Consider the following 27096-nt stretch of genomic DNA (forward strand, 5'->3'; position numbering starts at 1 on the left):
TTACATTTTGAAATATTCAAGAGAAAAATCTGTAGCAAGAAGAAGATTTGCAGAGTGATCATTTTCCCCGAAACACAGACAATGGAGAAAGCATCTCGGTTTGTTGGAATTGTTTCGAAGCCAATTATGAAACAATCTGGTGGTTTGCTGCCTAGAAAACCAAAACTTTTTGTGGCATACGGAACATTAGAGGCAATAACACACCCCATTCAATAGTTCCTCAATTTACCTTAATTTTCACATTAAAAATCTATCGTTATTAGTGTATAATCATATCTCATATCATAACTCGTAGAATATATATTCTACATTTGGTATCTGTAGGGTAGGGAAAATGTCGTCCCACATGTTCCTTCAGATGCAGATCTTCCTGTTTTGGAATGCTCTCAAATAGCGGCTTTTTATTTGTCTTTCTCCTACGTAAGTGTTTCTCCTCCTACGTGAATGTCTCGAAAAGCAGTCGACCGACCAACCTGCTGATCGTACCTACGCCGCAAATATAGGGCTTTGTCAATAAGGCAAGGTCCTGTGTTTGTATATGGTAGGTCGTGGTCGTATTTTACGGGGGGGCTGCTACACAAGAGCTAGTGCAAACATCATATCCACTGGACACAAGCAGCACGTGTCGTTTTCTAGCTAAAATAGGAAGATACATGGCACCAACGATCACAGATACATTACAATCTTGTGGATTGTTTACCCAATGTTGGCTATTGTACACCAGAATTGGGGAGTTCAAATCTTATCTGGAACTCAACTGCTTTGAGATGTCAAACAACATATATGGAAGTTAGGATAATCCTATCAGAAGTGGTTATTAATTATTAGGAGGCTCCAAGACCTTCAAGTCTAGTATTTGTAACCGAAAATCGTTCAAGATCATCTTCTCCGTCATCCGTTGCGTGTCTGTCGTTATAACTGAAATAGAAACGCCCCCAAACCATCCAGAACGATCGTGCCGTAACGAACGCCGCGCGAAAGCAAGGAAGTGTCTCGTGCCAGTCGCGTGGGATATGATTTTGTGTCCAAATTTGCTCTGCGGTTGCTGCGGTGGCCTCTCGTGAGATCATGTGTGCGTGCGCGTGTGTGTGTTTTGTGCAAAACGGAAACAAACTCCGACCCATTACGTGCGTAATCTCGCTCTTGTAATCGCTCGGTTTTTTTGGAACAACGCTCTAAAGTGTGTTGGAGGAGTGTGTTGCGCGTGCGTTGTTCTTGGACGTGATTTGGGTAAAAGTTTGGCAGCAGCGCTGTGTGTCTGTATATACCCCGTGGCCAATTTGTCATCCTCCTCCGAGCGTCTGTTGGTTGGAGTTGTTACACTTTATTGCTAGAAGTTTATTAGTCATTTGTCTCGCAAAAGAACTCGCCTTGCATGGGAGGATGTGGTTGTGCTGCGCACCCACGGGAAATTAAGCGCATTTGCGTGGACGATCACGATCGGTGTGACAACCTGTCTTTTTTGTAGCACAGTAGGACGTGAAGTGAATAATTTTTTTTTTTGAAAAAGTAACAGCACACACTCTTAACTGTATGCATTAGACACAAAGTTTGAAGTTAAAGCGGCTGAGATGCGCAAAAAAACAGCCATGATTTCACCAATTTGCTGTTGCGCCGCTGATCGGATTGTGTGTTTAGCGTCATTATTCAAGCTTGATTATCTCTCATGAATATTGTAATTAAACTGCAACGTGCCAACCACATCGAATGTGCACGTGAAGTGAATGAACCTTTGTAGCACGGCAGCAAGGCGTTGGGGCCTAATACGCCCTAACCTTCCCACATTAGTATGCAGCGTATTTTTGCTTGCTAAAAGGAGAGTTGACATTTGACTATATACGCGCCCTGTTTGCTTTCGTTTTGGACCGGTGGTACATTCAAGATCAACCCACAGCACGACACTCTCAATGGCCCCTTGTGGTGGTGGCCCCTTTATGTGTGTGTGTTTGGTAGTCACAGGTGCATTATAGGCGAGACAACGAATGATGGTTGGAAGCTGTCGTATTTGATCTGAGCGTTGATGTTTCAAAATGTCAAAAAGAGCTGTTTACTCACTTTCTTGGCACTGGCTGGCTGCTGTTTGATGCTGTTTGATTGGGCTGAGCTGCGTGGTCGTGGGTCAGAAGTAACGTATTCTTCTGTATGCAAATCTATCGGCGTGCTGCAGAAAGGGAATCGATGTCGATGAGAGTTCTCTCAAAGGAGCGAACGTTTTTGTGACTTTTTTGTTTGTTTCTTCCCAACAATTCGTGCAGCGTCGCTTGGATTGGCAAACGACAAGGAAAAAAAAATAGATGGAGGATTGATTAAGATGAATGAAGATTGATGAACCTGTTCGAGTGGCAATTGTTCATTGTGTGTGAGTTTGAGAATGTCAGAATGCGATGATCGATGAAGAGAGGAAACGCGTAGATTGTTCGGTGGGGGCCACAAAAGGGCAATGGTTTGTGCACCATCATGCCCCCCTGTAAGGGTGTGTGTGTGTCTTGTCGTAAATTAAATTTATTTCTTAAACCACAATCAGAGCTTGCGCATCAATTGTGCGCCGACGGTCACGGTCTCTTTTGGCAGCTGTCACAATGTGCATCATATCCTGCTTGTGAGAAGCCATGCACAGCAAAGCGTCGCGAGCCATTCAGTTTGCAAAATGTGCAATAAATTTGCCTGACCTTAAAATCACTTATAAATAACCTAAATTTATGCATCCCACTTTCACGTGCTCGTGAAAGTTGGCCCGTCCCCCACCCCAAGCTCGTTGAGCAGGGAGGAGAAACGCTGGTTTTTTTTTACCTACAATAAAAGTGTGCATTATTATCTCCCCTTCTCTCTCTCTCTCTCTCGATTTTTTTAAATGCATCTTTGCGTCTTCATAACTGCTAATTCTTCTTCCTTTTCGAGCTGTTGCATCCCCCACGCTGACGGTGGCGGCAGCGCGGTACGGTTGAGTAGTAGAAACACGTGCTGTGCGCGACCGCCACCAACCAACCAACCGTCATTTGCTGCTGCGACGTTGCCAAACTTTCAGCCGCGCTCTCTCCATCACTTACTCATCAAGCGGACAAGAGTAGCGTTTGAAAATAGACGCACACAAACACACACATAGGAATGGCGGAATGTTGCGTTGTGTGGGTTTTTTTTCTCTCTTCTGTTTTATTTACCGTGGGCTGATTAACTTTTACGACATTTTACGTACGAACTAACCCACACACACACACTCACGTGGCGAGTCCAGGAGTAGTTGCTTTGTGGACCGATCGAAAAGAAGTAAACACACTAAAAACAAACACTTTCTCTATCTTTTCTTCTTTTTTTGCTGCCTAAATTAATCCTGCCCGTATCGGAAGCTTTGACCCAGGCGGCTGGTGGGCCCCTGGTAGCCGTCAGCACGCGGGGAATATTTTTTAATGTTTAATCAGCTATCATGATGTACCCCTTATCTTATCGCGCTTGTTTATGGCAGCTTTACCACCGACCGAGCGGCTGGGGGGTGGCAAAGGTCTGCCAGAGTTTGGAAACGAATCAAAGGAAAAACAAGCAAAAAGAGGTGAGAAGAGGTTGATCTTTTACCATCGAACAAAAATAACCATTGATGTTATAAGCAGCCAGCCTTTTGGTGCACGGAACACTGGGGAGGACACAAAAAGCGCTTCCCCTACAAGCTTTTTGTTGACTTTCTATAGCTGAGAAATGATTTTAAGGATATTTAATTTGTTACATTTTTAGACACTGTTTGGTTTGATGTCTTTAAACGGCGCGCTGTGTCAATTTTTCAGAGGAAAAAAGATGATGAATCATGTCCAGAGGATGGTGAAACATTTAAGCTACTTCCTGCCCTACTGACATCCAACTCTCCACGCCCGACATCGTGTTTAAAATATGGTCATTTTTACAACATTTTTATAAACCTCAAAACAAGCTCATATTACGCTCGTTTGTCATATCACACTGAGCCAACACCATTTGGTCCCAATTAAGCCCAGTAATTATGCTGCTGATTAATTGTCTCCTTCAGAGCGTTCTAATTGTTTTCTTTTATAGTTTTTCAACCCCTACATGTTATGCTGCATAGTAAAGAACTGGTAACGTAACGTGATAGCCGTGATGATGGCGGCTGGTATCCATCAAAAAAGCTTTCCGCCTTCTTGCTTATAATTATACAACCACTCGTTAGCATACGCAATAACTTGGGTATGAAAGAGTTTAAATGGCACTCGCGAGAGGGTTCCGGTTTACCTTTTTTTTAACTTCGCATCATTCATTCAAACTAAATGTGACAATTATTTTTAATAGACTCTGTCGATTGAACCCATTTTCTGACGTGGCTTGCCGCGGTTCGTCCACGTGGGCTTCGTCGTTGTCCCTAGCGGAAAGGGTGACGTGTCCGTACTCAACAGGTTTTTTTTTTATCCGGCCTGTTCTATTTTCAGGATCCGAAGAAACCTCACCAGCAGAACGGATATAGTCTTGAGTTGTGGTTTTTCAACCGAATGACAGCTGTAACTATTCCCTTCAATACAAACGAGCGCATGGTTCTGTAGAGTGGTGTAGGGAGGTAAGGGTTGTGGCGAATTGACCAGGGCTCCAGTACTATACCGTTTGACCTGGCGAAAGGGCGCACAATTGAATTGCAAAAGACAGAGAGCGCACACAGTTTTGTTGGTGCCTTTGTGGCCAAGGTTATAGACGGGGGAACTATTTCTAAATTCATTGCGGGCGCTGTGTGATGTGAGGTTGCCGTGAGCAAAACGATGAATTTGCGAATACAGATACCCTTGGAGGAGTTGCCTAACGTGTTTGCTATCGTGCAAGTGCTTCCGGTACAGTGCGAACCCGCTGGAAAGAGTTCGCTGGATGCTATCGGTGTAATTTTTCGCTAAATAATTTGTCAAACCTTCTTCTAATTGTTTTTTTTTCTCGCTTATTCTTCCACTCGTTCGTTCCACAGATTGATGAGGCGGAAACGGCAAATGAACCGCCGGCACCGACGAAATGTGTCTGGTGCCAGCAGACGCTCACACCGAACGACCATCCGAAGCTGCTGGAATGTCTGCACAATGCGTGCCACGCGTGCGTGAAGCAGAAGATCACGGAGCTGTCGCACAACTCGCCGCTCGTCTGCCCGGTGTGCAAGATGGAGAGCCGGCTCGAGTACATCATCGACAACGTGTTTCTGAGCGAAACGTCCGCGGCGAGCGGCGAGGACAACCCGGGCAGCGTGGAGTCGACCAAGGATCAGATCAAGTGTAGCAGCTGCAGCGACGACGCGAACGCCACCTCGTGGTGTGTGGAGTGTGCGGAGTTCATCTGCGATAGCTGCGTGCAGGCCCACCAGCGGCTGAAGATCACGAAGGAGCACACGATCAAGCCGAAGGAGGCGGCAAACAGTGAGCCGGCGGGCACTAACGGGCTGGCCGGCAAGAACATCATGTGTCACATGCATCCGCAGGTAAGTTTTGGGGTGAATCAAGAATCAAGGTTCACAGGTTCTGAGGACGCAATTCTGGGTTGGGTGTACGTGTCACGCGAAATGAGGTTCGTGCGATTCCAACAACTCGATAGAATGTGTAATGGCCTTCAGGGCTAAACATTTAACAAAGGCATACATTATCTACACCCCGAGAGTGGCAACACTTTTGTGGCTGGAAATTGACCCTTTTCTGGTTGCCGGTTGCGGTGTGGACTAATGCCATCCTTGCATCGTTTGTTGTTTTAGGTTCGCTCGAAACTAACGCCGTTGACGTGTAGGAGTGCGTGCCGCCGAGCTTTTGTGGCACGCTCGGGACGATGTTGTTGATATTGTAAAACTCCTCGTACTCGTAACAACAATGTTCGACATTGTCGATACACCCTGGACTCAGACTCAACACACTTCCGTTCTGGCAGCGTTCCCGATCCGGTCGGTTGGTGTGGTTCGTTTTTCGATGGTTGACGTCTGGTGTGTGTTGTGTTGTGTGTACATTGTGTTCGGTTATGGTTCATTAGACCGAGGAGCTCTCTCGAGATCATTTTGTATCGTGCCATTAGGCGGGGTGGTACATACAATGGATGGATTGTGTGTGTGCAAACTGCAGAAACTTCACATACATGGATATTGCTGGTTTTGTACCTACATCGAAGATTCGCCAAGTACATCGCTTTGCTTTAACCGAGGTTGGCAACCGAATTTATGGTGGAGTGTTTGGTCCGTGGTTCCTCAAAACAGAAGCACATGAGACTCTTTAGGCAGTGGTCAAACTGTATCAGTAAGCTTGGAGCACCGTTGCAACATCTTGGGTCATCGTCCACGAGCGCTCACGCCCGATTCAAAAATTAACAACACCACCATAATGAATCATATTTAGCAAACGAACGGACGAAACAAATATCCTCGATAATTAAACTGTGGTGGCGTGATAATCTTATCAGCACGCCCCGTTCACACTTACCCTCCAAACAAACACACCACCAGGGCACCAGGGATGATGAAAAACGATTGATTGCATAAAAATCTCCATGACTCAGACGATACTGGCGATCAGATGCGTCAATATTGGTTCGTAGTTGTGTTGCACCCGTTCATCATCATGCATGAGACAATGTTAACGCCGAAAGCTCGTATTATTTGCCATTTGCAATGCTGCGCTTTCTTCGCTTTTCAAACGATCTTGTTTTTGAATAAAGCCTAGCCTGACATTTAGCACACGCCATTTATGGGACCGATTTGGTGGTACGGCATGATGTAAATGTTCACCAAATTCCTCTCTCTTCCTTGCCTGTTTCGGTATAAAATCACATTCCCTGTATTTGTTTTGTTAACGTACGCGCGCAATAGGTGCGGCCAATTGGATTTGTGTGAACGCGCGGGGGGAAATAAATAAACATGCCTAGTGAATAAAGAGCGCGCGCGGCGTACACTACATCAGCTTGAAATTACATCCGGGCAAGATTTGGGGTTGTGCTCTCTGTGGAGTGGTCTGAAAATGAAAAAGTCTGAGCCGGATGAATGGTTTTTAATTCTGCAACCGCGGGGGAGAGAGGTCTGTACACTGAACCTCACCCTCCACATGCATTGTTGTCAGGCAGTCCTACGACAACATGGCAACGTGGCCTCTCCACAATTCCACCGCTAGATTTGGACGATTCGGTAGATTTAGCCCCCGATAAGACGGAGCACACAAATACATATTTTCGGTTAGCATCTTTGCCAACTCCGCAACAAAAGTGCTATTATTGCGCTCGAATGCGGCTTGTTTATGGCGGAACGCGGTCCTCCAGTCGTAGTGTGTGTGTGCGTTGATGGATGCAATAAATCAAGCCGTTATTGAAGTCGCTATTAAAAATCTTCCAACCGCGCCAATCAAACGACCCATTTGCATGAAACGATATCGCTGATTGCCCGAGATTCGTATGTTTATTATTCGCGATCGATGCAATAAGTTGCCGAGTTGTGGGCAAATAGTAGTAGTGGTAGTAGTAGTAGCACAAAGGGCGTGTGTTGTGTGTGTGTGTGTGCTATATTATTATTATTTGCAATTCGGTGTGCGAAATATGAAACGGTTGCGCCTGAAGTTGCTGTTGTTCGTTGAACTCTACGCGCGGCGAACAAAATTGAATATCAAGCGAAAACGATGCTTGTCCGAGGTTTTGTGCACAGAAAGCTTTTACGCTTGTGTGTTGTTTACTATGGTCGCCGCCACTACTACTAGTGGTGCTGTACTACTGATTCGCCTGTAATCAAATCGATGATTGATGTTTGAAACGATAAACATCTGTTTTCACTTACAGGGTTTTCCAGGAGGTCTCATAGCTGTGGGACACTTTATTGACTGCTCCTTACGTGAAATGAACTTAATCTAATAGGAATTGGACTCTATAGCACCCTTATTGGACAAATCTATTAGGAATTTCCCAAGAAGCCTGTCTGAAAAGGGTGGCATAGTGTCCAATTTCCATCATATGAAGTTCACTTCCCATAAGAAAGAGTGAAGGAAGTGTCCCACAACTATGAGAATCCCTGGAAAACCCTGTAAAAGGTAAGGCTGGTTGGGGAGTTTATTTGGGCAAGAAGGGCCATTTGGGAAGCGATGAATCTTGTCTAGCTTTATTCGGCGTACTTTGAGGAATATTGATAACAGTTTGATTGAAACAGGGAAATCGATTTTGTATTTATTCTCGTTCCATTGAACGCCCCAAAATCTCATGGTTCCAGCATTTTCGGTTCAGCTCTTCAGCTCCAGCAGGTTTTTATTATCAATCTCCCAAAGGAGGAGGATGCACCATTTCATTCTTTTTCGTCGTTGCTGCTGCTGCTGCTGCTGCTGGGAAGCGTCTGTGCAATTGCAAATGCGCCAGCTGCGTTATGCTCTCGTTGCAGTATCGTATCTGTAGGCAATGTCCGTTGAACAGCTTAATATGTACGCTGGTGGCACCTGCTGTGTGTGCGCACAGCTTTCGTTGGCGAACGAAGCGAGACCGAAGCAGGAGGAGGAGAGACTACTGTGTGGCCGTGGTTGGCTGGAATAAATTGGATTTCAATGAAATTTATGTGCTACAACAGATGGTACACACACACGCGCGCGCGAGCGCACACATACAGATGGTTTGCTGCATAATCCTGGACGCCAATAATCCTTCATGGCTGCTGGATAAGGGCTGGATTTGGCGGCATTGGGAAGACTGCTCGGTGGCGCTCATGTTAATGCCGTTCTTTCTACTATGGTTTTATAGAGATTCATCAGATTCATGGTTCTCGGACGGGGATGGAGTGTTTGAATAGCGTCGTACGGAGTCGCCGCTGGATTGATAGCGAACCTGACAGTGAAAAGGGACGGCCACATCTTGTACGACATGGATGCAATGAATCGTAAAGAAACGGGGATGGTGCTGGAACAAAGTGGAACGAATGGGAAATGATACTAAATTCATTATTGCCTTTTTATGTGCTCGCTCGTTGGAGTCGATTGCAGTTCTAGCTAAATTTTGGATGAACGTTCTCAAATGGAGAAAGAAGAGTGTCACCCATGGTGTGTGATTGTAACAAGATATCCGACATCGATATATGCGCTTCACCTCGTCGGTTGAAATGTGTAACAAATGCACGTTTATTGCAATGAGAGCACGAGCCGCCATTTTGCCGGTTTGTGACATTTCTGCCATAAATAGTTGGCTGCCCTCGAACACAGCTGCCGGTCGGCCTGCAAGACGTGATTTCGGAAAAGGAAACAGACAGCTGCAGCTCATTATGTGCAGCAACCGGGCTCTCGGCAACGTTGCCATTTTGTACCGCTTGCCCTGGTTGTTGGGCGTGACATTTCAAGGCCTCATGGTACACTATGTCCACCTGTTCGATGCGTTTCGTGTATTTATTTGAACGACATTCATGTACTTTTTCATGTTTTTTGTGAAGAATGTGTAAGATTTCTCTCTCTCATTTGTTTCCCTTGTTTCTTTCCACAGGAAAAACTGTCCCTCTACTGTGAGACGTGCGATCGGTTGACCTGTCGCGACTGTCAGCTGCTCGACCATCGGGATCACAAGTACAAGTTTGCCAACGAAATTGCCAGCGAAACGCGCAGCAGCCTTAGCGGGCTGCTGAGCGAGATCAGCTACAAGAAGGTGCTGCTGTCGAGCGCCATGAAAGTGATCGACGATCGGCAGGCGCAGATCACAGAGAAGAAGAAAGAACTGTCCAAAGAGATCGCCGATCTGGTGGTGAAGCTGACGAATGCAGTCAACGCTCGCGGCAAGCAGTTGGTGTATCGGCTAAATCAGGTATGTTGTGGAGCGCGCCACCCTGTTGTGGTTCTAATAAAAAAGACTAATCGATCCCCTGTTCCTTGGTTTCAGGTCTGCGACAACAAGCTTCAAGTATTGAACGAGAAGAAGGAAGCGCTACAGTTACTCTCCGGACACACGGACCACTGTATCGAGTTTGTGCAGACCGCACTAGACAAGGGAAGCGACAGTGCCGTACTGTACAGCAAGAAAACGCTTGCCCGGCACCTGCAGAAGGTGAAAAGTCAACGGGCCGACATACCGAACCCGGAGATACCGGTGCGCGTCCAGCTGTACGCTTCCAATGTAGCCGAGCTACAGTCCAGTATGTATTGCTGTGCCCCACGAAAAGTATTTCGATAATTGTGTGATCATATCGTTTCTTCCAGTGGTCTCCCGCATCGGTACAATACTCGTCGATGGCAAGGTATACCCACAGTCTCCCAGCTCGAACAATGTTCCGCCAGGACCACCAGTTCCCGGCCCGGGGCCTGGTCCGTCACCGCAAAACAGAAGCAAACAGCCAAGCCCCAACATTACGCCTCCGTTGCGACCGGGCATGCCCGGTCCGGGTATGACGACCCTTTCCTCCAACGGTCCTGGCGGTCCAGGCGGTCCTGGTGGTGGACCAGGAGGTGGAGGAGGCGGTAGTGGCGGAGGTGGTGGTCTGGGAGGAAACTTCTCACAGGTACCGCCTATGTACAATGGCAACGGTGGCGTACCGGTGGGGGCTCCTTTCCCGCCCAACCATCCGATGAGCAGATCATTCCCGCAGGAAAATGGCCCCGGTCCCGGTCCCGGCTATGGTCGGTTCGGTCAAATGGGACCGCCGATGGGTATGCCAACTCAGCAGCACGTTAGCTCCTCTACACATCCACAGAATATGGGTAAGTGGATAAGGTCTGGTCAATACGATGAGCAATATCTTTGCTTTGAATGGAATGGTTAGGGAATGTTTCTAAAGAAAATAACTTGCTAGCTTAAATGGATTTATTAGTAACGTACGAACACCGCAAAATTCAACTATGCCTGTGTACATACACCTTTCGTATTGCTTTAGTGCACTCTTTGTGATACTTTAATTTGTTGCTAACACACCACGATCATTACATTCACTGATTTCATCTGTTGATTAACCTTTATTTGGATAACTTAGGCGCCCAGAATTAGAAAATGCATTGATGGACATGCTCTTTTGTTTGCAGTACTACTAGTTGGTTTATTTTATTTTATTTTATTTTATTTTAGTTAGTTTCTCGGTTATTGGCTACAGTTTTGATGGGGGGCTTATTAACGGTTTTTTATTTTCGTTGTTTTCTTTTTCTTCTTCTTTTATTTTCGCCCTAACAACCACCCTCATCGCCCGCCATTGTACGTAATTACTTTCCTATGTGTGTCGGGTGGTTCAATCAACCATTTCATCATGATTTCTGTACACTTGCTCCTCCAACACACTATTACACTGACTACTTACTACTACTACTTCTGACACGTTTGGTTAAACGACACCATTCCATCCATCCCTCACTGCCACAGATATTAGTTTGCGTAATTTGTTGAACCAAAAGTCGAGTGGCCCTCCACTCCCATCGGGCGGAGGGGGAGGAGGAGGAGTCGGTCTCGCGGTTGGCAGCGGGTCCCATCTAGGCGTTGGCCATCCCTGCGGTGGGCCTGGCGGTGGTGGTGGTGGTGGTGGTAGTGGTAGTAGTAGTGGTGGTGGAAGTGGCAATGCCGTGGGAACCCTTCACTCAGGCAGCAATGCTGGCAATAACGCTCTGGCTAATAATCAATTTACTGGCACAGCAAACTTCATGGGCAGCGGTGTGTCACCGGGCGGATCGGGCGGTGGACCACCGTCCCATCGGCTGTCCGGTCAGATGGGCGGTCCGGGCAACTTTTTGGGCGGCCCGGGCGGTGCGCCGCATCAAAACTTCAACCAAGGGCCGCCCGGCGTACCGCCCAGCAGCGGCGGAATGGGCATGGGAGGGAACGGATCGGCTGCGGCGGCTGCTGCCGTGGCTGCGGCACGGTTCCAATCGTTTCCCCGATTTGCGATGCCCTCCTCGATGCGGCACATAATGGGTAATGTAAGTATCATCGATCACACCTTGTTGCGCAATTGTGTCAGTATCGTGAAAATAAATATCGTTTTGGTTGTTTCGGGTTCGGGGGGTTTTTTTTGGTGCATTCAGCAGAACTCATCCACCTTACTGACACCAAAGCAACAGTCGTTACGCTACCCGGGACAGCAGCCTCAGCCGGGGTACGGTCCAAACTCGCCGCAACCACCTCAGCTTCCGCCGCAGCTTTCCGGTGCACCCGTGCCCGGGCCCGGTATCGGCGGACCGGGTAGTGGAGGCGGCGGTGGTGGTGGGGGCAGCGGAGGCGGTAGCAGTGGAGGCGCCAAATGGCACATTCCACAAAACATGCAAGCCCAACAGAACAACGGTGAGTGCTCGGTTAGACTATGATGGTTGCATAAGCAAGGTTAAATAATGTTGATTTCTCCTTTCTTTGGATGTTGCAGGGTTTTGTGGCCCTTCAGGATTACACCTGTTTGGGAATGGGCCAAACGAGTCGTTCAAAATTCCTCTAAAATCTCCAGACACGATGCGCAATGCAATGCTTCTCAATGGTGGCGGATCGTCCGGAGGCTCCCTGTCGCACGGTGCACATGGTGGAAGCGGCGTTGGTGGAGGTGGACACCATCATCATCACCATCATCATCATAGTCAACAACAGCAGCAGCAACAGCAGCATCAACAGCAACAGCAGCAACAACAGCAGCAGCAGCAACAACAACACCAACAACAACAGCAGCAACAACAGCAGCAACAGCAGCAGCAACAGCAACATCATCAACAGCAGCAGCAGCAACTGCAACAACAGCAGCAGTTACATAGCCAACAGCAGTTGCAGAATCATCTGCAACAGCTCCAGAATGCTCTTCCAAATGTGTCCTCCACAAACCCGAAAACGCCAAGTCCGAGCACAAATGAGGTGAGTTGCAAAGGCCTTTGGATAGTTCAGTAGCATAATATTTAGTGTATTGTTACATTACATCAATCTATGGTTTCGTTTCTCCCGTGTAATAGCCGGCGAAGGATTTTGCCGAATCAATTGACAAGGCTTGTGAGGACTCGGTGAACGATCTGATGGCGACGATTGCGAAGCTAGATTCGAACGGGGTGCAGGTACTGCCGGAAGGACACCGTGGCAAAACGACATCCCCGCAGGTGCACAGCTCAACCGATCTGCACACCAGCAGCGGCACGGTAGTGAGTGGCTCCGGTTCTGGGGCCAGTTCTGCTGGCGGTACGAACAACACCACCACGATCGTGCTGGACGATAAAAACTTGCCGAAGGAACTGGATCCGAACGAGGACTGGTGCGCGGTGTGCATGGACGGCGGTGAGCTGATGTGCTGTGATAAGTGCCCCAAGGTTTTCCACCAAACTTGCCACATACCGGTAATCGATTCGCTGCCGGACGAGAGCGAAACCTGGCAATGCTTGCTGTGCTACAACTTTGCCGATCTACCGCCAGGTAAGCATTTACTTCGAAATGTATGCATGTTGGTGGTTTGTTATAACAATGTGTTTGTTTATTTGATACAGAACCTACTGGAGAGAAACGCAACGTTGGCATAACGCCATTGGAGCTGAAGATTTTGCAGCGAATTGTGCTGGAATTGTTCTGCCAGTATGAAACCAGCATGCCCTTCCGTCTTCTCGAGCCGGACACAAACAAAGCATATTATGATATTGTGCGAAAGTAAGTTATTTACACACCATTGCTGTTGATAGTGAGAGAACAGACGATTAACAAAAACACGTTCTTTGATTGCTCTTTCACAGTCCAATTTCGTTAACGATGATTCGTGAAAAGCTAGAAATGAGCAATAATGACCATTACACAGACATTGTTTCGTTTATCGCTGATGTGAAGCGATTGTTCGATAATGTGTACCTCTACTATCAGGTAAGTAATACAATCACATGCACCTAGTGCGCCAATACTAAATCAGCTTCTTTTACCCTCTCTCCCCCACCATACAGGAGGACAGCATGACGTACAAGAATGCCCGCAAGTTGGAGAAGTTCTTCGAGCAGCAGCTCTCAAAGTGGTTACCAAAGTACCTCGAGGTCGATTGCTTCGCCGAGGACTACCTACCGAATGCATCGAAACGGCAGAAGAACCACCAAGATGACTAACAGTCACTGCAACACGTAGCGGGCGCAGTGATGAAACCGCCAAGGACACTCTCCGACCTACCGGAGGTTTGTCCAGACATGCAGCAACAGCAGCAGCAGCACCTCTGCGATTTACAGCCGGAAGATCTTTCTCTTCACTCCAGCGCTGCTCATGGCCGGGTGGAGAATGGTGGAGAGACGTGCCCGAACGATGATGCCGCCCCCTCACCCGAGCAAGCTCGTACAACAAAACTCAGCCAAGAGATGGAGAACGAGCTATGGAATGCGGCAAAATCGCTTGTGGAGGAAGATGAAGCACTGCAGTGTGCAATAGATGCAGATGTCGCGAAAGCAGAGGGCAAGCAGTCGGATGAACCACCTGACGGGAGGCCTAGTGCACGGGAGAGCGAAACGCCAGCGACGACCGCGGGAGGGATTGCTAACGCATTGGGATCTGCTGCTAATGTTGCCTCCCTCGCCGCCGAAACGAAGGCGGCAGCCGCAGAAACGACGGAATCATCATCAGAGGCAATAGGGGGGAAAATGGATGAAGCGATCGCATCACCGAATGGCACGACGACAACTATTACTGCTACTACCACTACTTCTACTGCTGTCCTTACGGAAAACGATCCGTAATGCAGTGAGAGCGCAATTGTCGGATTTTAAATCCATTAGGTTAGTGGATCCACTTCAATGTACATATAACATTAGTATTCGCTGAATACGCATTCACACATCCACATATACATCCAAACACACACACACACACAATCGTAACAGAGGGAGGGAGAATATCTTTGGCTGACAAAAATGACGGTGATATTGATAGTGGATACAATCGTGCATGACAAATTGATCATAATATTGTTTAAGTGTACAGAATGGAAGGAGATTAATGCGCTCCAAAGCGATTAAGATAGCTTTTGACGGCAGATGATAGCTCAGTAGCATGGTTTTTTTTTAAATTAGTTTTGTTTTGTAATTGTTTTGGAAACGCATTGTGTAACCAAGCGGAAAGCTGTGGTTTAAAGTTCTGGATCGAAATGATCGCTCAACTGGGTAGCGTTAACAGACAAAAGTGTTTATTATTTATTAATATTTACTTCCAAAGTCGAACGATTTTCGCTGCTTTATAGTCTATGGTATGGTGAGAGCATAGTCAAACCAAAATTGGTTTTTAATTTGCCAGCGACCCTTGGTTAAGTTATTCGATTGTACAAGTAAATTGTAGCAAGGCGAAGAAGAAGGGGATACAGCAGCCGTTGTACTGTACGCCGTGTGTATGTGAATTGCTGATTTATTTAGTGTACCACACATTGATTGGAGCGTTGGATGAATTAATGCAAATAGTTTTAGAATTTAATTTCATAAGGTTTACATCTCAACGTTGTTTTTAGAGTGTAAATGTGTGTTGTATTCTCTTACTCTCAAGTCTGGTTTCTGTACGCGTCCATGCATGAACAATTGGAATTACAATGACGTAGCATGAATTACGATAGACGTGTAGGTCTAAAGTCTCATGAATTAGCTGCTAGCGTGTTTGTAACAGTACCCAAGCATCATTATCATCATCTGCATCACCATGGTGAGATATAGAGGCAGGAAATTGATGTTAATTTTTGCGTAGAATGTATGTTACCCTTTCTGCCAACCTAGAGTTTGGTAGGCATGTTTCTGCTTAATCGCAAACAAATTATTTCACCTTAGCCGAGAGGTACAGGTTCTTTCCACATTTCATCATTAGTCACGTCCGAGTGCAAAACGTATACGAACGATACAGGATAAACCGATGTTCAAAAAGGGTAACAGGCCCAAATCTGGGGTCGATCGCGAGGGACATAAGTTTGATGAGCAAAAGGCAAAAGTTAGCACTGTAAGCAGGAACGATGGATTAGGGGGTAATACATTGAAACAGGTAGGAGTGTGTGTGTTCGTATGTACCTCTCTATCCATTCTAACCACATACTTCCATTCATACATAGCGTATTAGCGTACGATCACGTGTTGTAGGTTCCAGGTATGGAATAAGCAAACATTGAACTTTCTCAATGATCTTAAGACATGCATTATGCTACTTGATGCAAGTAACTCGAACAAACGGTAGAACTTACAGTAAGATAATATGCATCGTAAACGGCACTGGAATGGTTAGATTATAATTACTGCAAAGAAAAAGAAAGCAAAAATCAGTGAAATTGTAAAATCGTACGAATGTGTCGGCTTGTTATACGTTGGTGGCGTGACCTTACATCCGAAATTTGTATATTTTTTCATATATTTTTTTCCTAATAAACGTTAAGCTGCTTTAAATAATCTCGTTTCAATTTACCCGAGGCTATAAAATATAGACTAGATGCGTTTAGAATACGGACAATTTTTGTAAAATCCGTGACTCGTTTAAATTTAGAATTTGCCCTTTTTTGGTTAGTAAATTTGCCACTAGATGACGCTGGGCAAGTTTGCTTGAATTAGGATAACAAGGAAAAATTTGGTTTGTAAAACAACAGAGGTTTGAGGCTTTGCTTCAAACGTTCCCAGGAGGCTTGTTTGGTATGAATTGAGCTTCGTTATTCAGACATTTAGAGTTTGTGCTGTTAGGCCCGTGTCTGTGATCCATCGGATGCGATTTTATCGGAAGGCCTGTCAAAATTTTACATGGAATTTGACAGATAACGTCGGACGTGCGATTTCGTCGTACGACGGAATCAAAAAATTTTGATTTCGTCGGACGCCGCATCCGATTTTATCTGTCAAACTAAATGTGTGGTGTTTTGTAGGAACAATCTCAACTTAATTTTTCATAATCGTAATATTATTAAAATCATTCAAATAATCGCAATATTATACGAAAAAGCGTTTGACATCACGTGCGATAAAATCGCATGCGATGGAACACAGACACGGGCCTTAGTGTCGCATTGTTTTTCGAAGATTCAAAATATTAAAACTTTGCTATAAAAGCCTACGGACAAAAAGCTAAAATAATTACTCGATGTGCCCTAAACTGCCGCGGTTTATGTAAAATTATAATTTGATCATTTTTCATGTTTTATTCCGGTACCTACAATGTTAGTTTTTATTTTTTAGTTTTTTTTATTTTGCCACCTTTTTCTACGTTCAAATGTTTTAGCTATCAACAATCTAACTCTTCAAATCGAACACTATTATTTTGAAGTTAGTTATCTTAAAGCTCGCACTGTAATCTATCGCACAAGACATCACACTCCCCGAACAAACGTAGGGGAAAGCGGGGCAAAATGGGCATGTTAAGCAGTTTACTGAATATTCCTTTGAATATGCCATAAAACACAATTTTTCTTTCATTATTGCATGCCTCCACCATTTATCTATGAATTTATATGCCACATAGAATGAAAACAACTTAAAAACATGAAAATAATGTAAAATAAAAGTTGATGTTTTACGAGAAGCATTTTTGACACGCGGGGTAAAATGGGCATAGCCCTGGGGCAAAATGGGCATATGTAAACAAACTGTGAAACGTCAAAACACTGGGGCAAAATGGGCCACAACAACTGCGCTTAGGTAAAGGTCTATTCTTTTGCGCACGTTTCGTGAAATGTATTTTCGTTCTATCATTTGTTTTGCTGGTCAGAAAAGCCCTTAAAATTCTTCCAAAAATATGCTATCAAAATTAAAACAGTTTTTACACGTTTAAATCTACAACATCGAATGTTTTTAATCTGTGCTTGATATCATTATTGAGGCGACAAATACAACACCATAGCCTCACCAAGCGCCGTATGTCAAAAGCATCTGCCCATTTTGCCCTAAGCGTAACTGTCCATTTTGCCCCTCGTGAAGCATTTTTTTTATTTTTTTTTATTCTAGTAAAAATACGCATTCAATCGCCTTGCTTTCTTCAGACAAATTATATAGAAAAATCATATCTTTAAAAATATATCATGTACAACTTCAACGCATCCCTGTGACACTGGTTTAAGCTTACTTTCGAAGTGGCAAAAATTACATCAATATGCCACTAAACCTTATTTTGCATTTTTCTTGGTTTTTTGTCATGTAAGGGTTATGAAACTTACATGGTGTTCATAGAACACTCCAATGAATACATTTTGAGCATTGGAAAGTATCTTTGTAGTCAAATAATGCTTAAATAGAGGGTGCTCATTTTGCCCCACATGCCCATTTTGCCCCGCTTTCCCCTATATGATTTAACAGGTTGGCGACGATATTTGGCTCGTTTGTTGAAGAGTGTCTGACATCGCTTTACGTTCGTTGGAGCCTGTTGTCTTTTCGATCGATTGCAGAGTTACAGAGCGCCGCCTTATTTTACTGTGCATACTTGGTTTACTTATCACACCTAGAGGAAGCCAGAAAGTATCAATGAATCATTTACAATACTTGGCAAACGTTGTTTTTCTTTTGTCCTATGCCTGTATTCTATGATAATTTAAAAAAAAAATCAATTAATACAGATTTTACACCCTTTTCACAGAAAATCACTCCGTTTAGACAAAGATACTGCTCGGGATGCATCGAATCCTCTGTGTAGACGACCTTAACCGCCCCTGACAGTTCGAACACGCTCGCGCGCTCTCACACACACCTACAATCGCAAACAACAAATTGTTGGCCACTCGTGAGAGGGCAACATCCATCCGAAACCTCAGCCAAAAGCGCCACTCACGCACACTCGCTTCCAACGCTTTCAAGAGTGCGGACGTGCTGCACGTTTGCTCCCGTCTGGCCGATCTTGGGCAAAGGATATTCCAATATTCCGGGGGAAAACGCGTTTTCCAACATTTGTCGCGAGTGCATTGTAAGTTGCTGCTGCCAGTTGGATGCTTGCAGAAGGGCTAAATAAGTTGCAGGCTGTGTGTCAAGAAAAGTGTGCGTTTCCCTTTCCATCAGCTGACTGCTATAGGGGGTGAACCGCTTACACGCCGTCTCGGTGTCGCTAGGTTGTCGAAACATCTTCCGGAGCGGCACATGGCGTGCGGGTTTCGTATTCTGTGCCGATTGTGTTGTGTTGATGTTCTGCTTGCTGAAACCTTTCTCGTGGTGAGGTGTGTGTGTGCGTGTGTATGGTATGTTGCCAGCATAGTAAAGTGCGATGGCTAAGTGCGTATACTTGATCCATCCCCCTCCTGTATCACAACAAAGTGCACAAGCATTTCTATGCGAGCAGAGTGTGTGTTCGTGTGTGTGTGTGCGTGCGTGGCCGAGTCGGTGTGGTGGTAGAAGGAAGAGCACAAGTGAATTGTACCTCATCAAAGCAACCCTACCAAAGTCCCGTTGTCGCGATCGTCGCCATCGTCGTGATCGTTACCTCCGTCGGGAGAGGGGATGATATGTTGGCAGTTGCACCATTCTTTGTGGTGTCTTGCAAAAGGTCGAATCTGAGTGTGAACTTTGTCCCATTGTAGCGACGTTGTAACGGAAGGCAGAATCGCAAAGTAAAGATCACAACTCGATCTACCGTTTAGGACAGACAGCAAACTACAGTGAATCAGTGTGTGTGTGTAGTGTGTGTATGTGTGAGGGCCTACTTGTTTTGTCTCTTTTCTCTTTTTGGGTCTACTTTCTCTACGTGCGTATGTAAATTGGTTAAGCCCTACTTGGAAATCGTTGCAGATAATCGCAAAGATTCGCCATGCACACAGCGGTCAATATCCGGAAGGGCAACGAATAAACCCGCACACAATTATAGAAACACACACAAACACACGCACATAGAAGGTGCTGTTTGTCGTGATCTTTTTTCTCCCTTTCGGTGACGTTTTGCCCGGTGGTCTGTCTGGTGTGGCGCCTGGCGCCATGAAGAGATGCTGTGTTGTTGTTTTCTTACTGGCTCTCTTCTTATACCGTAGGTAGAGGACGGCGTGGCCGATACTCTATTTTGTCATGTGTGTGTGTGCGTGTTTATGCGTTTGTGTGCGTTTGTTATTCACGCACAGTACAGTAAGTGCTGTAAAAATCCCACTCTACACAAGATTCTGTGTAGTGAATCAAAATGTTTTAGGAGAAAGCGCCCGAAACACATACTCTGGCGCACTGGGAGCTGCCAGGAAGTGGCCTACTTTTCCGGTCACTGTAGGGGTACTGGCTGTGGTGGTGGTGGATGAGCGTAAATCGTAGTAGGGCAAATGTAACCAAACGCACATTAGTTTTAAAACCGACTGCGATGCAATTCGGCTGTGTGTGGTGTGCGGTGGACGGTGGTGTTAGTTGGTAGTAGTGGTAGTGTGTTGTTGTGGTCCATCCAAACAATTCAAGGCAAACGACAACATCCGGCTGCGTGTGCGAGAAAGAGATGCACGACGGAGACTGAGCAGCAGGCGAGAGAGTGTATGTGCGCGCGTGTGGTGTAGAGATAGATCTGTCACTGGGATTGGACATTCCTTTAGCTAGAAAGAAATGTCCCTTTTTTGGGGAGATTATGTTATCGCACTGTAAAGCGAAACGAACTTGTAAATTTGATACAGTCTGGTAGAACGTTTGTTTTGTAAATTCAATCACAGTGAAGGGTTGTTTGATTGGTTTCAATCGTGAATAAGCGCGTCCGCTGTACGTCGAATGTGAACCTCCCTACATTCGTGTTCTCTTTCGCACGCTCGAACACTTGACGTGCTCGCGGATGAGTGTGTGAGTGAGCGCTGGCAGTTTCGAGTGAGTGCCCGCTGTGTGGATGCACGCACACCACACCGCAACAGGGTGGCTGCGAAGGAATTTTTGGTGGCCGTGTGTAAACAAAAGCGTGCGGCCTGTGTGTGTGTGTGTGTTGGTGGGAGTGCCGCACGGGGGTGCGTGCAAGAGCGAGAAAGAGCAAGAATCGGGCAAAAGTGAACCCCGTACGTGCGTCTTCTTCCCGATCCCGATAAGAGGTGGACAAATCCGGTACAGGGCGGGGGGGGGGGAGGGGGGGAACACAATTATCATTCCAGCTTGGGTCCGGTTCTTCCTTTTTATTTACTGCGGTCTAGCTGTCAGATCCATTCCTGGTCAATATTGAAAGGGCTTTACCTTCGCTATTGTGTACCGTGTTCCGTTGGAGAATGGTTATGGTCTATGTTTGATTAAAATGGAACTTACAGACCCTTTAGCAAGATCGATTTTGAAGCCATCATTATTAAATTATTATGCAATGTACAGCAATAATTAGGATTAATATTTCACGAACCTGGAATACCAAAGCTGTCTTGCTGTTTGTTGAATCATTTCTATCACCTTCACCTGAGAGCGCATCATATTCCTAAAGACAGCCATAATCGACCATCGTCGAGTAGGAAGCACGACGCAACTAAAAGAAAAAAAATGATCCCAGCACGCTCAGCTAGTTTCATTCCCCCCTTTTAGGTACGGTTCAGGTACGGCAACTAACCAGCGAAGCTCAAATTAACGGGACGAGCAGCCAGCTAACAGCAAACCTCCCCAGAGCCAGAGATAGGGAAAGAAAAAGTAGCACAAGTTAAGAGCAAAATCCACGCGGCAGCAAAGCAGGCTGGGCAAATTTTCTTTTCAAGTGCCCCATAGAAGGTACTCGGCGTGTGTGTGTGCGTGTGGAGGTTTGTACGGGAATGGCGTACGCTACCCGGGGTGTGTGCAGCAACAAAACACCTCATCCCAAGTCGTCCACCTCCGTTTCCAGCCAGTGTGAACCTGTGGCAAATGTTTGGCAGAGGGGGGCGGAAAACCGGTGCCGCACGGGAACGGGAATCGCTGCGCTGCGCCCAGGAGAAGGAAACGAACTGAGCATAAAAACCAGGCAAGCGATGGAAACGGTGTGTGTGCGCGCATCGAAAAGAAAACTAGTCGCAGTTGCCAAGGCAGGGGAAAAGCATGGAGTCAAAATAGAACGCGCAAAGTCTTTTCGGTCGTCGTTGTCGTCGCCGTTCGCAGCGTAAACAAAAGTCGTGCCGCGGCTTCTTAGTGTGCCGATGGAAATGGGGTAGAAACAAAAAAAAACTCGCAAACAGTAAGATAATGGTGCGCGGCACCTCTCCCCGAGGGCGCAAAGAATGAATGCAATCGAAGTAAGGAAGGGAAGAATCAAAAGCAGGAGGGGAAGAAAAGACTCCACCTGTGATCCATCGAAGCTCTGGCGAGGGTGAAAATTGGGAACCTGGTAAGGGGGGGGGGTGATAGAATTTCCTCGTTTGTGATTTATTTTAAGTCAAACGATTCTTGCCACCGTCGGTACACACACATACATACACCTGCACATTATCGGGACCTGTCTAGTTTGAGGCGTACCATTTCCTCAAAAAAGTGAGCTTCAGATCGTTTCCGGGAGGGGGAAAAAGGTTGAAACAACGTCGAACGATGACACATTTTCCTTTACTGAAACGAAGCTTAGTGAAGGAAAAAGCTCAGTTCCGTTGAGATTTGAACCCATTTTTATGTGTGAGTGCATCGGAAAGCGTTATAAATAATATTGTCAACAACCACGACGGATCCAAGTTGGCATTGGCATCGAAGGGACATCACATCAGTTTGACAGGTAAGTCCAACACTTTTCCTAAACTAGTTGTTACATGCCATTTGGGGGGGTAGAAAAAGAGATCATCCGCGAGTTATGTTTCATGCGCTGAAGTCAAGCGAAAAGCTCTTCACATGGGTCTGTAGAGTAGTGATGGGAAAAACGAAGATTTCGTCGGAATCGATTCCGGCTAGCTCTAGAAATTTTCTGGAATCGATTCCGGATAGTAGATCCGGAATCAGTTTCCGGAATCGATTCCGGAACCAATTTCGGAATCGGCTCCGGAACCAACTTCGGAATCGGCTCTGGAAATGGTTCCGGAATCGGCTCCGGAATTGGTTCCGGAATCGGCTCCGGAATCGGAATTGGATCCGGAATCAAAATCAGCTCCGGAATCGGAATCGGTTCCGGAATTGGCTCCGGAATCGGAATCGGTTCCGGAATTGGCTCCGGAATCAAAATCGGTTCCGACATCGGAATTGACTCCGAAATCAGAAATTGGCTTCATAATTGGGTCCAATGTGTTGATAGCGACAAAGAATCAAAATTTACTTGTAAATGATCTATTCACATGGAGAATCGCGGACTTATTTCGCTTCCCACACTTCTTATTTCAATTCAAACCATTCCATTTCTGGAGTCAAGTTCTGATTCCGGAGGCGATTCCGATCCTGGAATCGATTCCGGTGTCGGCTCCAGAATCGGCTCCGAAACCAACTCCGGAATCGGCTCCGGAATCGACTCCGGAATCTGAATCGATTCCAGCATCGGAATCGGCTCCGGAATTGATTCCGAACACGGAATCGGAATCGGATAGGTCCGATTCCGAGCTCCCACACTTTGTCACGTCGTTAGCATTACACTGAACGTGTTAAAGGTACCATTTGAGATGAAAGGTTTTGCAAAAATTGCTGTGGACTTTTCGCCTTAGAAAAACCAGTATTTAGTATTTACTAGATTTATGCATTTCTTGGAACTACAACTGGTAAGCCACATAAAATGTTAGTCCTCTCGGTGCAACAAAAACTGCATCCATCCAACCATAATACTGCATGCGGGGGCCCGTTTCTGTTTCGTTGCACTCTCGATACACTGTAATTGAATTATCATTTCCAAACCGCAACCAAGTCGCGTGTCAGTTTCAGCTAAAAGCGTAATCGAGTTTGAGCTATGCCCGCACACACACACACACACACACACTCCCTCTCACCGACCGCACACATGATCCGCTATGGTTGGTGGAAAACAAAACAAAAAGAAAACATATTTCATCAAATTTGCAAACTAATCCCCCTGTGCCAGTCCCCCCCCCTAATACTGGCTCCCTGTTCCGGTTTGGCCTGCACAACCAATCAAAATCCCATTTTTAAGCGGCTTGTTGGTTGGTGTGGTGTGGTGTGGCGGTGCAGCTGCGCTCTTGAGCTATTAATGCAACGTGTGCTGCGCGTTCGATGCGAATTTTCATTGCGGAATTATTGTGACGTTCCTGTTTTTTTTTTCGTTAAATTTTGATCGTTTTGTTGTTGTTGCGACATTTAAATATGCATTCAATCGCTTCACAAATCCAATTCCGGGTTTGCGCGTCGTTTGTGGGTGCGTTCGCCTTCCGGGAAGAATTTGACACGTTATGTGATTTGGCCCTGGGAATAAATATGCATTTTTTTTATTAATTCTTTACCATGACTTTGGCAAAACGTGATCAATTTTTGAAGTACATTGAGGATGAATAAAGATGCAGTGAGGGATTTAAAATTGCAGCGTTTGATGCAGAGAGAGAGAGAGGGCTATTAGCAAATCCATTTTGTACATATTTTGCATTTATTTTTATTTTCTTCAAATGTGGTTACTTTTTGATGCATTTTTCCATTGCGTTGTACTATTTGCTATAATCATCCGACAAGCGACTCATTTTAGCCGTCGTTTACTGTTTGCTTTGGTGTTGCAAAAGAAAAAGCACATTCCTTTGTTCTGTTGGGATAAGACAATGTTTCTGTTTGTCTGTGGGGCATTCTCTGTCCCGAGTTTGGCCCATGCGGGTGCGCAAACGTGCCTCCGCACCATTATCGGACTGATAAGAGCGATACAAAAGCATGGCAATGTTTTGGCGTTAAGTCTCTGTCTGTGGCGCGCTTCTTTTTTATGCTTTTCATTCGTGTAAGCGCGCCGTTTGTCATACGCACGGGCGGCGTGGATACGTGTCGTGCGGATTTGTCACACTATATTTGCAGAGATTAGATAAGCAGGCGCAAGGGCAGACGTGTGGCAGTGGGCCGGGGCTGTTTGGGTGCGTCATAAAGCTTGGTACGTTGTGTTTGATTGATGGTATGCTCGCTCGTCCCGACCCCGGTGTGCTGGAGGGGAAAATCCATGTTTGGATAACCGTTTTTTTGGGTGTAGCGCGCACAATAGAACAAAGTAATACTTGGCTAGAACAAAGTTGTTCTTTGGTCTTCACCAATACAATAAGACACGTTTCGTCGGTGGTTTCGAGTAATTGCTCAATTCGGAAGGGTTAACGTACGAGCAAGCCGGCTTGAAGCGCTCAGAATTGGCTTAGACAAGTCGCGGACAAACAGGAAACCGTAGGAAAAAGTAAAACGAAAAGTGCCACACCACCAACACGATGCCGCTGGCCACTGAAATGGAACAAAATCTCAAATAAAGTTACATAACTCTATAACGCATAAATCAAACACTTCCCTCTCTCTCCCTCTCTCTCTCCTCCCCCTAAGGAAGGGTCGAATTTGTCGGATCAAGAACGCGGCTCGCTGCCATGTGTGTGAGTTATGGTCGGTTCGGTCTGACGAACAGTTGGCCGACGGCGGGAGTGTGGGGAGTTCAGAACGAGAGCACCAAGCTGCAAGCATCATGTGTGTGTGTGTGTGTGTAACAGTTCTCTAAACATGGACCACCTGCTGCGTACCACCACCACCACCACCACCACCGACGTTGGGCCTTCCCTCTTTCATTTTTTTTGCTATCCGCGAACGCTCGCGCGTACTCCCGCGGGGGGACGGCGGCAAGCGGATTAAATCTTTACGTTACGCGAAGCAAAAGAAAAGCATGGCTTCGGAAGATTCTACGATGCATCGGAGGCATTGCCTTTGCTTCCCCAGCTGGCGAACGTCTTCTTCTTCCCTCCCTTAATAGTGTTAGCCGCCTCGCTTTTTGATGCTTAATCAAGCAGCGTACTAAGCGAGCGACGCAACTCACTTCCAAACGTCAAAACCGGAACGTGTAGTAGGAACTGGACGGTGGGGGCTGCAGCGAAAAGATGATGTGGATGATGATGATGATGATCGTGATGATGATGTGTGCGCCCTTGCGCTTTTGTTTGTTTGTTCTTCCCCGAGCTGCAGTCGTTCGTTTGCGTTCGCTTTCTGCTCGCTGCGTGTTTGCGTGCTTCTCTCGTCTTTGTGTGTGTGTGTGTGTGTGTGGGGAGGAAACAAAACGATGGGTCCATTTTTAATGGTTCTCTCTTGCGGTGAAGATGCTTCAAATCTCGCGCGTTTCAACCCCTCTGGCTCTCCGATGGTGCAGCTGCTGCTGTTGCTACCCTCCCCGAGATGCTCGCAAATAAACAAGTGGATCGGGCGATGGGCCGCGCACGCTTGTGTTTGTGGCATGAGACATCACACCGAGAGCCCGAAAGGTCATCCGAAAGATTCATTCGATAATAGCGACGGCACCCGGCCTGTGAGTGTGTTGCGTGGCTGCGAACGAGAGAGAGAGAGAGAGAGAGGCTTTCTACTAGAGTCTAAATTGTAACTGATCTATTTAGCCCCCCCAAACGCGTGCGCTGCTTGCTAGCGTGCTTCTTGAGTTGACTAGGTGATGAAGGGGGAGGTAGGGTGTAGAAGAAGGGAGGAAGTGAATGTGTGTTCACAAGTCAACTTGCTGGGGGCAAGCACGCAACCACGCAACCGCGAAGGTTCTTCCGAGGTGTGTGTCGAGGGCAACGGGGCTACGCAATTCTTCATCATGCTCCTCCCTGCCTCAAAGGGGGGGCGATAGAAATAGGGCTAATGAGCGAAAGGAGCCGACGACAACGAGGGAGGAGGGAGGAGTTGAATGCTCTTTGGGGTGCGTGCGTGTGTTTGCGAGCACTAATTTCCCCGTGCACAGATTGACACACAGAGCCCCAGGAGAAGGGTATAAGAGAGAGACAGCGAGTGGAGATGCTAAGCGGACGTTGGTACTCATTCTGTCAATCTGAGCGATCATCATCGGGCAGCAGGCAGCCAGCCCGCCGCCCCCCGTCGTTGTTGTCAGCTGCTGCTCCCGCTGGTGCTAATCGCACGATCGTTTCGTCTAGGAGTTCACTCACCTGCGAGAATCTCCGCTGACTCGGGGTGCGGACTCGTCCGCCGAGTGGGTGACAAACGTTTATTCCACGATCCACGGGCGTCTAAATATGGAAGGAAATGGGCGAATTCACCTGGCCCCGCGACTGGGCGCTGATGAGTTGCGCAAAGAGTGTGTGTGGTTGGTGTGGCCTATGTCCGAATGCACCACACTAGTGGTGGGATACATGAAGTTTTGGTCGGAATCGGTTCCGACTAGCTCCGAATTTTTGTGGAATCGATTCTGGACAGTAGGTTCGTAGGGATCTGTTTTCAGAATCGATTTCGGATTTTGCTCCGGATTTGGTTCCGGAGTTGGATACGGAATAAGATTCGGCCCAAG

General features: G+C 46.4%; 2 protein-coding genes across 7 annotated transcripts in view; both read left to right on the top strand.

The window, feature by feature from the left end:
- The window catches only part of LOC120948014 (transcription intermediary factor 1-alpha), a 41023-nt gene extending 24866 nt beyond the window's left edge, over positions 1-16157 (top strand). For 4 of the 5 annotated variants that reach the window (XM_049611117.1, XM_049611118.1, XM_049611120.1 and 1 more), the window contains exons 3-13: positions 4946-5446; positions 9436-9750; positions 9826-10078; positions 10143-10640; positions 11557-11840; positions 11946-12201; positions 12281-12753; positions 12849-13299; positions 13371-13527; positions 13611-13734; positions 13812-16157. In XM_049611117.1, coding sequence (XP_049467074.1) covers positions 4946-5446; positions 9436-9750; positions 9826-10078; positions 10143-10640; positions 11557-11840; positions 11946-12201; positions 12281-12753; positions 12849-13299; positions 13371-13527; positions 13611-13734; positions 13812-13967 — 3468 coding nt within the window. In that variant the 3' untranslated portion in view covers positions 13968-16157. The remainder of the gene's footprint in view (positions 1-4945; positions 5447-9435; positions 9751-9825; positions 10079-10142; positions 10641-11556; positions 11841-11945; positions 12202-12280; positions 12754-12848; positions 13300-13370; positions 13528-13610; positions 13735-13811) is intronic. The other variant, XM_049611121.1, reaches the window with a different exon arrangement.
- A 2401-nt stretch (positions 16158-18558) lies between these two features.
- Positions 18559-27096, top strand: part of LOC120951245 (furin-like protease 1, isoforms 1/1-X/2) — a 141211-nt gene continuing 132673 nt past the window's right edge. The window contains exon 1 of one of the 2 annotated variants that reach the window (XM_040369839.2): positions 18559-18750. The gene's annotated coding sequence lies outside the window, so the exon portion shown is untranslated. Of the gene's footprint in view, positions 18751-18827; positions 18993-27096 lie in introns of those variants that run through there. The other variant, XM_040369838.2, reaches the window with a different exon arrangement.

This window comes from Anopheles coluzzii, chromosome 2 (assembly GCF_943734685.1).
Source record: "Anopheles coluzzii chromosome 2, AcolN3, whole genome shotgun sequence".
Lineage (NCBI taxonomy): Eukaryota > Metazoa > Arthropoda > Insecta > Diptera > Culicidae > Anopheles > Anopheles coluzzii.